General features: G+C 56.7%; 2 protein-coding genes across 11 annotated transcripts in view; one reads left to right on the top strand and one right to left on the bottom strand.

Annotated features, from left to right (window-relative positions):
• The window catches only part of SPTB (spectrin beta, erythrocytic), a 128,692-nt gene extending 121,027 nt beyond the window's left edge, over positions 1–7,665 (top strand). Inside the window, exons 33-36 of the mRNA XM_082616970.1 lie at positions 1,619–1,881; positions 3,909–4,082; positions 4,336–4,378; positions 4,529–7,665. Coding sequence (XP_082473096.1) covers positions 1,619–1,881; positions 3,909–4,082; positions 4,336–4,378; positions 4,529–4,696 — 648 coding nt within the window. The 3' untranslated portion in view covers positions 4,697–7,665. The remainder of the gene's footprint in view (positions 1–1,618; positions 1,882–3,908; positions 4,083–4,335; positions 4,379–4,528) is intronic.
• Positions 7,666–9,224: 1,559 nt separating this feature from the next.
• The window catches only part of PLEKHG3 (pleckstrin homology and RhoGEF domain containing G3), a 42,727-nt gene continuing 38,067 nt past the window's right edge, over positions 9,225–13,884 (bottom strand). For all 10 annotated transcript variants that reach the window (XM_082616977.1, XM_082616979.1, XM_082616972.1 and 7 more), the window contains 2 exons: positions 11,058–12,450; positions 9,225–10,610 (listed from right to left, as the gene is read on the bottom strand). In XM_082616977.1, the coding sequence (XP_082473103.1) occupies positions 9,871–10,610; positions 11,058–12,450 (2,133 nt within the window). In that variant the 3' untranslated portion in view covers positions 9,225–9,870. The remainder of the gene's footprint in view (positions 10,611–11,057; positions 12,451–13,884) is intronic.

Here is a 13,884-nt window from a genome sequence, read left to right as displayed (position 1 = left end):
CCATGACCAGCCTTACCTTTCTTCCAACCACTGCCTTCAGACATCTCCGTTGAGCCTCCGCTTCCCATTCCTTAGTGCCAGCTCAGGTTTAGCTGTTCAAAAGTCTAACCAGTCTGTTTCAGTTTGAAGCTTCAATCTGATGTCCAGTATGGTGCCCATATCCTCTCATTCTCCATTTCTCTATTTTGGCTTTGAGCCAAGGTCTGAAGGACCCACAATGGGGAGCACAGGGTCTGCTGTTTCCTGGCTCCTCCCCAGCACTCTCCTGGGTCTCCAACTTCATTTGGGACATGGAGTAGAAAAGGGGGCAGTGTCTCTTTACTGCCTGGGTTGGCTCTGGTCCTCTTGGGCTGTCAGTGCCCTTGGTCCTTCAGGTGTCCAGATACCACCTGCTTGGGGGCCTACAAGACCCTTCCCACCTGGTGCTCTAAGGTCTCCAGCAGTCAGGCCTTTGAGACAGGATTCTGGCCAGATGTCTCAAGCAAGGGTGGCCTTCCTTGGTGCTGGGCACATAGGAGACCCACCCATTCTTGCCCCAGCCGGCATTCTTGCGCTGCACTCGGAGGCTGGCTGCCCCTTGCTGCCGCAATCTGTCCTGCCCTCTCTCCTGCTGCAGTGGCACAAAGGCGGATCAGCAAGGCCTCTGCATAAGGATGTACCCAGCTGGGGAATAAGAGGTCTGCTTCCCCTTCTCATGGGCACCTGACATACCAACACGTGGCTCCACTGGAGGCCCCTCACTTGGCTTGGGCAGGGGCTGGGAGGATCCTGCCCTCCACGGGGAGGAGCAGGGAGGTAAAAGCCACGGACTTTCCCTGGAGCAGTGACTCCTTAGGTGGTGATTCTCTACCCCTGCAGCACATTCGAGTGCATGAAAAGCTGATTAAGAAATTCCAGCGTGCTGACCCCACTCCAGGCTAGTTAACTCAGCATCCTGAGGATGGGTCCCGGCATCCTTTGTTAAAGCTCCCGAGGTGATTGTAAAAGGCAGCCAGGGTTAGGAACCACTGCCCTACTCCAACAAATCCCCACCAAATGACGGGGGCAGGACCTGCACCATGACCCGGGAAGGTCTGGGTCTCCCTTTAGAAGGTGGTGGGGGAGGCTTAGGGCCTGGTGCCCTTAGCTTTGGGGTTTTAGACACAAGTGGAAGGTAACAGAAGGGTTCCCATACAACATCCTACCACAAATGTTCTTCTGTCCTGTCTTAGCAGCAGAACCCTTTCTTCATTTGAAGTCTTGCCAGAGCCCACGGATGACTCAGTAAGAGCTGGAGTATCTGTCTGAAGCAGGGGTGGGCCCTGGAGCCGGGCAGCGAGCAGCAGCGGAAACCCCCCTGGATGAGCCCCTTCAGCTCACTCTAAGAACCTTCTGTTCCTATGTTAGGTTGGAGAGAGGGAGAGTGGGAATGGAGCCAGAGACATGGGCACAGGCTAGGGAAGCAGGCCAGGTGGAAACCCACAGCAGGTTGAGGGAGGGCCAGGGTGGGCCAGGAAGGGCACAGGAGAGAGGAACCAGACTCAGGTGGGGCCTGCTGACCTCCCAGTTCTACCGAGAGTAGCCACCCCTGGCTCTGAACCCCCAGCAAGGTGTGCTCCTCCCATATGCCCCTGAGCAGGGGGAAGAAGAGAGGCAGTGGCCCCAGGACCTGCAGCCGCCACTGCCGCCAGGGCCGCACAAGGAAAGGCAGGAGGAGAAATCCAGCACAGATGAGAGGCCCACCACAGAGCCCCTCTTTAAGGTCCTGGACACGCCTCTGAGCGAGGGTGATGAGCCTACAACGCTGCCGGCCCAGGTGGACCACGGGCACGGCGTGCAGATGGAGGGCTACTTGGGCCGCAAGCACGACCTGGAGGGGCCCAACAAGAAGGCGTCCAACAGGTGTGTGGGGGAGGGCCGCGGGGTAGGAGGGGTGGGCAGCTCCCAGGGACTTCAACAGAGCAACATGGGTACGCTTGTGGGCGAGGGTGCCCTCTGCCTCTAGTCTGAGAGCTCCTGGGCATCCTCTGGGACAGCCCGGGGGCTGCTTGGCATGATGGGAAAAGCCTGTCTTCCGTTGTGGTCCTGAGTTCAAATCCTATGACCTGGTACTAGTTACTCAGCCTCTCACTTGTAAAATGGACATGACGGGGGCAGCCTGCCTCTTCACTGCAGATGCCATGCCTGGAACAGAGCAGGAACTCAGTGAACACTAGCTGTTATTATCCCAGGGCGGGGTAACAGGTAGGCCTTGGCACTAATAACACATCCTTGACCAAGTCCCACTTTTTACCCAGTCTGGGCCCCAGTTTCCCCAGCTATAAAATAGGAGAGAAGAAAGAGTTGCTATGGTCCCTCCTAGCAACCATATGACCCTGAGGAATTCATTCAGAGGCTGTGCCGTTTCCTGACCCTGAGGCAGTCATGTCCTTGGGTGTGGTCTACCCAGGGATGCCTAGACCCAAAGTCTCTGGAGGCTCCTGCCTTCAGGTAGCAGTCCAGGGTCCCAGAGAAACACGGCAGCATCAAGAGGTTGAAGCCAGCCACGTTCCCAGGGCCAACTGGCAGCAAACAGAGAGAGCCTGGCCTGGGGGACACGCCAAAGTTAATTCAAATTCCAAAAATGAATTGGGGGGCCCAGCCAACCTGAAGAGGTTTATTGCTTATATGGAGAGCCTGCAGGGAAAGGGAAACTAGCATTTATAAAGTACCTACTGTGTGCCAGGCATTATGTTAGGACTGATAATAGCTTCTCAAACCTCCTATGATATTGAGGTTTCCATTTTCCAGATGGGGAAACAGTCTCAGAGAGGTTAAATCATTTGTCCATTAACTCCAAGACCAGCTCCTCCTTTGCAACTGCCTTACTTGGGCTACAAGCTCAGAGAAGGTGGTGAGGGCCAGAGGAAAGGTCCCTGAGCTGGTGTCAGAAATCTGGGCTTTGTGGAATGGCTCTGCAGCCAGCTTTGTACAGGTCAGGCTCTCTCTTTGACCTTCCAGTCCTTCCTCCCTACGTGCCCTGCTAGTTCTCCACTTTTCTGCCCTCAAAAGGGAGGGAGGAGGAAGAGGAGGAAGAAAAGCTTAATGTTTCTCAGTACTCATTACTGTGAAAGGGCAACATGTTCCCCATTTGTCAGGGAAGGAGCTCAGGTGAGCCCACACATGAGCCCATGAGCCTGCTGTTCTCACCAAACATTTCAGCTGAGATGAGCCTTGATTTACACCAATACATTTCTTTAAAAAGTGCTAGTACAGTATACCAGGCATATATCATCAACAAAACAAAATATCACTACCAGCAAAACAAAACCCTGCTCTGTTCACGTTACAGTTCTGTAGTGAGACTCAAATATGCTGGTGGCTGTGGAAATGCTTTGAAAAGCTGTTTATACTATTGGTCTTAGACTCAATAATTCTACTTCTAGAAGTATATCTCAAGGTAAGATCAGAGTTACAGGCAAGGATATTTATCATACTGCTATTTAAATCATGGATAAAATTTCCAGTATTAAAAGGTCCATCAATAAAGGGATTATTTATATATGTGATAGGATACCATATAACTATTCAAAATTCTTTTCAAGAAATATTTGAGAATTCAAATATTTGAGGATGGGGAAATACTCATGATATAGTGTTAAACTTAAAAGCAGGACATAAAATTGAATATACAGTATAATCCAATTTTAGCTATATATGTGAAAAGAAAAAAGACTAGAAGGACGTACATCAAATGTTAACAATAGTTAACTTTTGGTAGTGGAATTACGTGCAGATGATTTTTATTTGCAATTTTTTAAACAGTAAAATGTATTACTATTGATCAGGGTAACATTGGTATAATTAAGAAAAATGGTAAAGCTATGGGGACTGATTATAGAGATGCTGTATCAGGACTGTAGGTGACCTGCCTCTCTGTACCCTCACAGGTCCTGGAACAACCTGTACTGTGTGCTCAGGAATAGCGAGCTGACTTTCTACAAGGATGCCAAGAACCTGGCCCTGGGGGTGCCCTACCATGGGGAGGAGCCCCTGGCCCTGAGACATGCCATCTGTGAGATTGCTGCCAGCTACAAGAAGAAGAAGCATGTCTTCAAGCTGAGGTGAGGCCCCGCCTGTCCACTGCCCCTTCCCTGGTTTGGCATAAGTGGCTGGACAGGGGCCCACTCTTTGGGACCAGCTTCAGACCTGAGCTGTCCTTCAGGGATTTTTCAAATCAGAGAGGCTGGTGGTCCTGATTTTTGCCTCTCTCAGAAGGTGCTGTGCTGCCTGACAGGGTTCTGGTCATGGGAAAGCTCAGGGGGCTGGGGGATCAGATCCAGAGGTGGCCACGCAGGAAACCCTCTGTCCTCCTAGGCTGAGCAATGGCAGCGAGTGGCTTTTCCATGGCAAGGATGAGGTAAGTGCAGGGCTGCCTAGCCCAGACCCCCACCAACAAAGGGGCAGGTGGAAGGGACGCATGCCACTTGACCTCAAGGCCCACTCAGGAGGAGGGGCTGTCCTAGAGGCACCCCGTCCTTTGCGGGGCCCTGACCCTCCTGCCCTATAGGAGGAGATGCTGTCCTGGCTGCAGGGCATGAGCACCGCCATCAACGAGTCCCAAAGCATCCGTGTCAAGGCACAGAGCCTGCCCCTACCCTCCATCACCGGCCCCGACGCCAGCCTCGGCAAGAAAGACAAGGAGAAGAGATTCAGCTTCTTCCCCAAAAAGAAGTAGCCTTTCGGGCACCCCGCGGGTGAAGCCAGTGCATCGGGACGAGCGACGAGCGGGGACGAGCGCTTCCCTCCTCGGCCGGGTCTTCCTGCTGCCCACGGCCTGGCCGCCGCTGCCTGCCGCCTGCCTGCCCCGAGTCGCCGGCCGGGCCCCGGGCGCCGCTTCACTGCAATAGCTGCCTTCGCGCCGTCGCCCGGCCCGGCCCGGCCCGGCCCATGCCTGCCTCCGCGCCCTCTCCCTGCAGCCCCGGCGCCCCGCACACGGCGAGCGCGGGCTCCAGGGACGGAGCTCCCAGCTCCGCCGGCCCTCGGCCCTCGGGGCCTCCGGGGCTGGGGTCAGGAGACGGTTTTCGAGGCCCACGCCCTCCTCTCCCCGCCCTCTCCCGGGCTGAGGGGCGCCAGCCCGTCCCACCCATTCAAACATAAGCTGGAGAAGAAGGCTGATGGGGTTCCTCAGACGCTGCCCACACCCAAAGCAAGTCTTGCTTGGGGTCACCTCCTGCTCAGTCGCAGCCAGGGAAAGGGAAAGGGAAGAGGACACCGGAAATGCCCAACCTGCCCCTTAGGGGCGCTGAGGAAGGAGGCTTCAGGTAGCTCTGGGCCAGGGGCTGCTGGGGACTGACGGGACATGACAGCCTCCTCCCCGCTGGGCTTCCTCAGACGGGGACTCTCACCTCAGGGGCCACCGCATCCCCTCCTCGCTCCTCCTCCCACCGAAAGAGGGGGGCACCCTGCAACATCGATGGGTCCTAAGTGCACAGGGGCTCCCGCGGCCTCCGGCACCCCTTGCTGCCACCCCCGATGGTGGTAGGAGGACCAGGAAGCTCTCAAGCCAGCCCTCTTTTAAAACTACAGTTAGAGTTTAGGGCTCAGCCCAGAAGGAGGTAGACAGGTCTCCACACTGCCTAAGGCGCTGCCTCTCCACTCTGGGGTCCTCCCGCACTCCCAGCAGCTGCCCAACCAGCAACATCCCACTCGGACCCAGGGCCCTTAAGGGAGACAGCGCAGGTCCCCAGGTCCAAGATGGACACTGCAATGCCTGGGGTAGAGCATCCCAAAGCCAAATACCCCAAGTGTTCTGTCTGGTACCACCTGAGGGTGCTGGCTGGACCGACAGCAAATTTCATGACCCGTCACCCTGGGCTGGCAAATGGGGCCACACCTGGGTATTTATTACGACCCACGTAACAACCCCAGACGGCTGGGACAAATGCTGGGGCCAAAGCCAATAAGGTGTGGCGGGCACCCTTGCTTAGCTCCTCCGGAAGGTCCTGGCCTTGAGTCAGGGGGCCACAGGGGTATCTACCCCACAATCCCAAGCACAGCCAAAAGGGGCCCTGCAACCTCTATCCCCAGGGATAGCTTTCCCTGTGCTGCTGAGGTCACACTTCCAGACAGAAGAGACCACTAGTTCCACAGGGATTTTTCTCCGCCACTCTAAAAGCAATACAGCTCCAGCCCAGCATCTTAACTGGGGTTAGGTCCAAAAGAGGGGTTAAGTTGCAGGCAGCAGGCATTTCCCCTGGGTAGACCAGAAAGGTCCCTGGGGCCAGCAGTTGCTGTTTCCATCACCTTCCCCATGGGAAGGAGCCTTAGACACACTGAGATGATCCCCCGGAAGCGGGTGAAGCTCAAGCAGAAATCACAGGCATAGGCATCCGGAGTTACTAGGCCTTCCCAGGAGCCCTTAGTGCTCGAGATCAATACCACCGTGTCAAGGGAAGGCAATTTCAGCAGACAAGAACCACAGGAGGGACGTTCTCTGCTGGAGCCTGACAGGTGGTCCCACCTCTGGAGCCAGGGTCTTCATTTGGCCTCTATGCACCTAACCCTATGGCCCTCTGTGCACCCACAGGGGACCTAATCTGTACCACCCACCAGCCTCTTTCTATACCTAGGGAAACCAAGGCAGGAGGCAGTGAGGTGATGACACTCACCTGGCAATACAGAAGGCCTCTGGTGCATCTGAGGGCATGTCCTGCTCCAGGGCAGATAGCGGCAAGAGTCTCCCTCAACTGTTCCCATGGGCCAGTCTTCAGGGAGCCAAGAGACTAGGGGCCACCCTCTCCCCTCCACGTGTGCCAAAGCAGCACCTGAAGTGAAGAATTTCAGCAAGCAACTCCACAGTCCCAAGAATGAAAGGGCCTCAAGGAAAAGCTAGGATTTCACCACCCCTGGGCCCCCAGACTGGGCAAGGGCAGCAGCCGGCTGCACGTGACCCACCATCTACTGCCAGCTCCCCACGCATCCCTCCCCCCACATCACACAGGCCCCAAGACCTTCAACTCACTGGACTGAAAACTGCAGGGGCCCAGCTTTGGGACTCTGTGCCACATGGGGGGGCTAAGCTCCTGGTGCCCTGGCAAGGTTTCTTTTTTCCCTCCTTACATTTTCTATTTTGTAGTTCTTTTCTTTAACAGTATCCCCAAACAGCTCCAGTCCACACCAGCAAACCAGGATTCCTCCCCAGGGCAGTTTAGAGGAAGCTCCCTCTGGGCATGGTCAGGTGGTCCTCCTTCCCTCTCTCCTTCCCCTTTGTCCCCTGGCCTCAACTGACTGTGGCTGAGGGAGGTAAGGAGGGTCCTCGAGCTTCCTCCCCCCCACTAGCACCCATAACAGGAGGTCTGGGGCCCGGGGGTGGGGGCTCGGCTTCCCCGCCACCCCACTCCTTCTTCCTGCCTATCGGAGAGCAAAGAGAGTCCCCAAGGCTGGCCCTGGATCGCCCTCCTCCCTTCAGTAGGAGGGGGCAGAGATCCAGAGGACGCCGTGGCTCGGTCCCTTGGACAAGTAAGCTCAGGGAGGATGCAAGGGAGGAGGTGGCTGCAGAGGACTGCAACCCTGCTGGGCACAGACCACGCAATCTGGGGCTGGCCCTGGGGCCGGCTGGGCCTTGTCCTCCACCTGCTCAAATGTGCTTCCACCAACCAGAGAAAACCCATTTACTAGTTTTTCTAATAAATCAATAACGCTCCATATTTCCGTTTCTTACTTGACTCCCCTATTTCCCTTTGAACTGGACCAAAGGGGGCTGATTGATTGAGCAAGGCGGAATCTGTGAACACAGGACCACCATGGAGACAAGAGGCACAGCCAGACTCTGGCTTGTCCTTGGAGTCTTATGGGAACAACTCTGCTGGCACCTAGGTTCTGTGCTTCACTGGAGACCCTGAGAAAAGCTCGCTTATTCATGCATTCAACCATCTTGAGGGCCTGCTGCAGGCCTTTCCCCATGGAGCTCGGGACAGAGATCTGAAAATCAGAATCCACACACCTGGGGTTCATCTCCGGAGGTGCAGTTTCCATTGGTCTGGGTGGGTGAAACCTAGACATCAGCATTTTTCAAAAAGTGCCCTCCCCTGATGATTCCAGTGGGCAGCCAGTAAGAACCACTGAGCTGGTCCAGGGTTCCCAGGTATAACCTAGAGGGCTGTGTAAGGATCACCTGGGGAAGGTGTTGACTACTACTCCCCAGGCCTCACCTCCTGAAGAGTCTGAGTCAGAGAGTTTGAGAAGCAACAACTCATCCATCTTCTTCAATGTACAGAGGAGGAAAAAGCATGAGTTTAGGTGACCCAGCTAGTTAAATGCAGGGCTGGATCTCCTGACTCTCACTCTAGTGTGTGGCTACTCATCACAATCAGAGACTTGTCTAGTAGGAGCCAGCTCTCTCAGCGACTGTGCAAGTGCCCACAGACCATTCTGACCAGCTGGCAGAACGTGGGCCAGCCCTGCTCTGCTTCTGCTCAGGAAAGGCCTCCACTTACCTCTGACATTCCCTTGACCTCATTAGACTCAGCAGACCCATCTTCAGGCTGAGTCTGTCCTCCTAGGTCAGAAGACCTGCAAGACAGCTCTACCACCTGGCCCTGCAGCCCTACTCCTCCCAGGCCTCAGCCCAAAGAAACAGGGTGAAGCAAGGCTGGTCCACCCAGGAAAAAAAGGCAGAAAACCCAGTTAGAAGTAGGGGGCGTACCTACGCCTTTTGAATCAAAGACACTTTTGAGAATAAGATGAAGAATGAGGCTCCATCCCAGAAAAAATGCATTTGTACCCCTCACCCAATACTGCCAGCCACTTAAGACATTTCTAGGCTCCAAGTTGAGAATCCTTGCCCCCTAGGATGTCTCCTGGGAACTAGCGAGGGAGAGAAGAATAAAAGGCACCAGACGTGGAAATATCTACCTGTTAGAAAAATGTTCCACCCCCACTCCACCCCTTTCAGTCCAACTTTGGCACCTGGGGAAAAGAGCTAAAGGCTGGCACGGTGCCCCCTGACCTTACCCCAGACAGGACGCCAGGCTGTGGGTAGACAGAAGCCCGTGGGAACAGAAGTAGCAGAACAAGTCCCCTCCCACACATCCTGCCGCCCCAGCCTCCCCCGCCAGCACCTGGGGCCTTGTGCTTCGTGAGCATGGCTGCAAATGAGCGCCTGTGGAAGCAACAAGCCCACGTCCCGCTTCCCCTGAGACAGGCCTGGGCACGATCGCCTCTCCCCAGCCCGGCCAGACGCCAGTAAGGAGACCACTCACAGGTTGGTTGGTCAGCAGTGGTTATTACACCATTGGCAAATAACAAAATGTGTGTACATTAGTAACAACCACGGGGCCAGCAAGACAACCCACAAAAGTACCTGAACAGAGTCCACGACATTCTTCCCAGGCGGGAAATCAACAACAGAACACACACTCACTCACACACACACACGTGCGAGCACACCAACATACCACAGGGTAGAAAGCAATAAATTATGGGCCTCGTTCCTGCCCGGATCCTAAGAAAAGACACAGTTAAAGAGCAAAGCCTCCCCAGGCCACCCTCCTGTGTGTCCCCTGGGTGGGCCCTCAGTCTGGCAGCGGCCAAGCAACACTGGAGGCCTGAGCAGGGCTCGCTCTCCCTGGGAAGAGATGAGCTTAACTATTTGGCCTCTTACTAGAGAAGAACTATATACGAGGGAAGCGGCCACACTGGCCTCGGAGGGCAAAGGGGCTCGCAAGTCACTGGCACGCCCACGGCAGGTGAAGGCCCTTGCCCGGTGCCCCAGGGCGCTCTCCCAGGGGCGGCCTTTCTGAGGGCCCCGGGTGGGGCTCGGGTGAGCAGGGTGAGCCCAGGCTGTGAGCGAGGATGCCACCGTTCCTCCCCGTCCCTCGGCACGGCTGCTCCCTCCCCCAGGACTCAGTGTCAACCTGTGGAGTTCAAGGCCTGGAATTTCTCCCGCAGGCTCCTCACTCTGCCCTGCTGGCTTGGGTCTGCCGGGTCCCTGGGAGCCTCTTCTTTAGGCCGATACTCTGCACACTCCTGGAACTCCGGGCCCTGCCCCGCCTGGGCTGCTGGTGAGCTCGGTCCCCGCCCGCTGGCTGCCTCCAGTCCCGCATTGGGGCCGGACAGGGGCCCCTTCTCCATGACAACCATCTGCCGGCTGTCCTCCAGTGTGAGGTCTGCGGTGACGTACAGGGCCTCCCCTCCGTCCGGCACGCTTGGGGGTGACCCCGCCAGAGGCTGAGGCTGGGCGACCCCTGGGCCTGCCGGGGTCCTCCTGGCGTTCAGGCTGCAGCAGCGGCCCACCTTCCCCGACAGGGGCGGCTGCGGCTGCATCATGTTCTCCGGCAGCGAGTTGCTCCGGTTGACGGGCAGGTTGCGTGGCCGGCGGCCCTTGGCCTGGAGCGCCTCATCCTGGCAGGCATATTTGGAGCAGAGCCCTCGGACGTCGGGCCAGTTGAAAGTCTCGGTGTCCAGGGGGCTTCGGGGGCTTCGGGGGATGTGCCAGGCCCCAGGCGAGGTGGTCCTCGGGCTGGTGGCCGAGGAGCTGAAGGAGAAACGCCGCGGCGATACCTCCCTGGCAGAGCCGGGCTTGGGCGGGCTGTGTTCCTGGGCCGTGGGCTGCTCGTGGTTGAAGAGAGACAGCACTGGTTTCCTCTTACCTGTGAGGAGACAGCGAGCCGCCTGAATCCCTGCGCAGGGAGGGAGCAAGAGGACATGAGGGCTCTGGACTGACCTCAACTCCCCTTCCAGGCGAGGCTGGTTGCTGGGGTTTTGCGTGTGATGGGAGAGAAACCTCACTGACCATCCACGGCGCCCTTACCAAAGGGAAATGGGAAGAATGAAGAAAAGGGGGTGGGGTGGGGTCAGGGGTCAAAGGAAGAGACTAGAGCTTCTGCTCTCCTGGAAAACAGAGGCCCGTGGCCACAGGCCGTCTGCTCCACAGGAGGAGCCTGGCCTTGAGCGTTAGACCAGCTCCAGGACTCGCCCCAGCCCTCTTTTTGGTAGAGGTCCTTTAGGGGGTCACTTTCCCAGAATCCAGCTGGCTCCTAAAAGGTGCTTCCAGCCCAGGCGTGCAGGCAGGGCCCTCCGCCCCACCCCCTTCATACCTCTGCCAGCAGATGGTGCTCCAGCCTCCTGCTGCAGGTGGGGGGTGGTGGCAGCCACCTTTTCCCACTGCTGCGGTGGCCTGCCTGTCACCGACTTGCTCTTGATCCGGAGGCTGTACTGGCGAGCCAGCTGGTAGACCTTGCTCTTGACGCGCTCGCTCACGTGGCTGTCCATCACGTGGGAGAGCTGCAGGATGCGGGGGTGTAGCGGGGTCACCAGCTCCCCCTGGGTGCCGCTGCTCAGCTCCTTCACCAGCTCCTTCAGCTCCCGGGCCAGGTGGGCCGGGTTGGGGGGCTCAGTGGGGGTGGCACTCTCCGGCGAGGCAGTAGCCGACTCCTCAGTGATGGCCCCCAGCTCACGCTCCTCCAGGATGAAGAGGGGCTCGTGCAGGTCAAAGCTATTGGCCTGGCCTTGGCCTGGTCCCTTCCGAGGGCTGCCCTCAGAAGACTCCACTTCCTCCCAGATCTTCACAATTTCCGAAGACGGGCGGAACTCAGCATCTGTGATGGGAGCTGGGTCCCCAGCACTAGCCTGGCCTGGTCCTGGGTAGTCAAAGAGGGCCCACGAGGCTGCCCGCGAGCCCACCTGTCTCTTATGCCCCAGCGGAGCCACTGGCTCCGGGTCTGGCCTGGGAAGGCTGTTGATTCTGGAGACTGAGTTTCTCACCAGTCCTTTGGGGATGAAGGAGAGGCTCTCCCGGCGCCGGACACTAAAGCCTGCATCGTGATGCTCTGCACTTTCATAGTAGCTCTTGATTTTGTCCAACAACAGCCGGTCTCGGGAAGAAAGCTTCGATTCCTTCATGCAGGAAGGCCTGTCTGGCTCCGCTGGGCAGCCTGGGCTCTGGGGCTCTGTCCCGTTGACAGAAGGGTCACTCTCTGCGGCCACCCCCATACTGATGTCCACTTCTGGAGGGAGCTGAGAGCCCAGGGGGTCTGTGGTGCTCCCACGTCGGGCCAGGCCCTTCTCACTGTCCTCTAGGCTGATCACACTGCTGCTCCGGCTGGTCAGCCTCGGGGTCCCGAAGCCGCTGGACTTGCCGTCCTCCAGTGCCAGGCTGCTCCGCCGAGAGAAGCTGCTGACGAACCGCTCGGCAATGACGCTGGCCTGGTCCAGCACAGAGGGAGGTAGGAGGCTCTCGGGCTCGTGGGCGGCCCCCATCTCCTCCTCCTCGTCCTCACTGCTCAGGACCTTAGGGTCCTCGGTGCTCTCGGCCACCATGAAGTCCACCATATCACCCGGGGGGTCCAGTCCCAGCAGCAGCTGGTGGGTGTCAAGCTGCATTTCTAGGACTTCTGGAGCCTCTGTGTCTGAGGGCATCTCCTCGGTCCCGGGACCTTCCATGGCAGCAAACACCTCCTGCTCTGTCCCAGACCCAGGGTCTGGCTCAACCTGGGAGAGCACAAAGAGCTCATATGAGCCAAAAACCTCCCTCATGTGACCGGGGGGGATGTGGGGACAGTACAGCCTGCTCAAATCCTAGTGAGAGGGGCTGCGGTTTAGGACTGCAGGCAATCAGAATGAGCATGACTCAGGAGTGGGCAGCAGGTCCTAGGGAGAGGATGTCCCTTAGTCACCCTGCAGCTGGGGTGCTGGGCCCACATTCTCAAACCCAAGAAAAATTCTAGGAACGCAGATGGGGTAAAGTGGTGGCACCTCTCAGTGGCAGCCTGCCTGGAAAGTACAGGGACAAGGTGGGAACATGCAGTATGGGGTCAGAGCCACGGCACCAGGACTCCCCTGCCTGATGGGAGGCGGCTCCCTCAAGCCCCAGTAGCTCCCCACATGGGGGTTGTTCTGGGCTGAAACCCAGGCCTAAACAACTTCCCTGAGGGGCCAGGGTCCCCCGTGTGGATCAGGATCCAGAGGGCAGTAGGACCACGTGCTGGAATCCTGTCAGAGGGTAAAGACGGGGATTTGGCTCCTGCCAGCGAGCCTCCGCCCCTGTGCAGGACTCTGCATGTGTGCAGTGGATGGCAAGGAAGGAAGCAAAGTTGGCAGCTCTCTCTTGACCACCTTGAAGGTCATTTGAATCATAAAACCAGCTAGTACAGGCAGCTTTCCAGAGGAATCTTTAGGGAGAACACAGGATAACACTCTATAGCCCAAGGAATCAGACTTGATTCCAATTGTTCTAGTCTAGAATCTGCACAGTGGGACCCAGGAGCTAGGCCTGTAATGTCCAACACAATGGCTGCCAGCCACACGTGGCTCCTGAGCATCTGAAATGTAGCTAGTCCACGTTGCAAAAACCTCATACCAAAAAAGTACAAAATACCTCATTAATAGCTTTTTAACACACTACATGTTGACATGATAGTAGTTTGGAAAAGCTGGGTTAAATAATTCTTTAATGTGACTATTAGAATATTTAAAATTACACATGAGGGGACTTCCCTGGTGGCGCGGTGGTTAGAAATCTGCCTGCCAATGCAGGGAACATGGGTTCCAGCCCTGGTCCGGGAAGATCCCACATGCTGCGGAGCAACTAAGTCTGTGCGCCACAGCTACTGAGCCTGCGCTCTAGAGCCCAGGAGCCACAGCTACTGAAGCCGGCGCACCTAGAGCCCGTGCTCCGCAACGAGAGAAGCCACCGCTATGAGAGGCCCATGCACCGCAACGAAGAGTAGCCCCTGCTCACCACAACTAGAGAAAGCCCGCGCGCAGCAATGAAGACCCAATGCAGCCAAAAAAAATAAATAAAAAAAATTTTAAATACATAAATAAATTAAAATTTTATAAATAAATAAAATTACACGAGGCTCACATTCTATTGTCACTGGACAGCACCATTCTGAACTCTTTCCCAATGTCACCCAGGTTTTG

Source organism: Mesoplodon mirus (genome assembly GCF_964341445.2).
Source record: "Mesoplodon mirus genome assembly, chromosome: 4".
In the NCBI taxonomy this organism is placed as follows: domain Eukaryota; kingdom Metazoa; phylum Chordata; class Mammalia; order Artiodactyla; family Ziphiidae; genus Mesoplodon; species Mesoplodon mirus.
The sequence above is the reverse complement of the archived record's forward strand: the minus strand, read 5'-3'. Positions and strand labels throughout refer to the sequence as shown.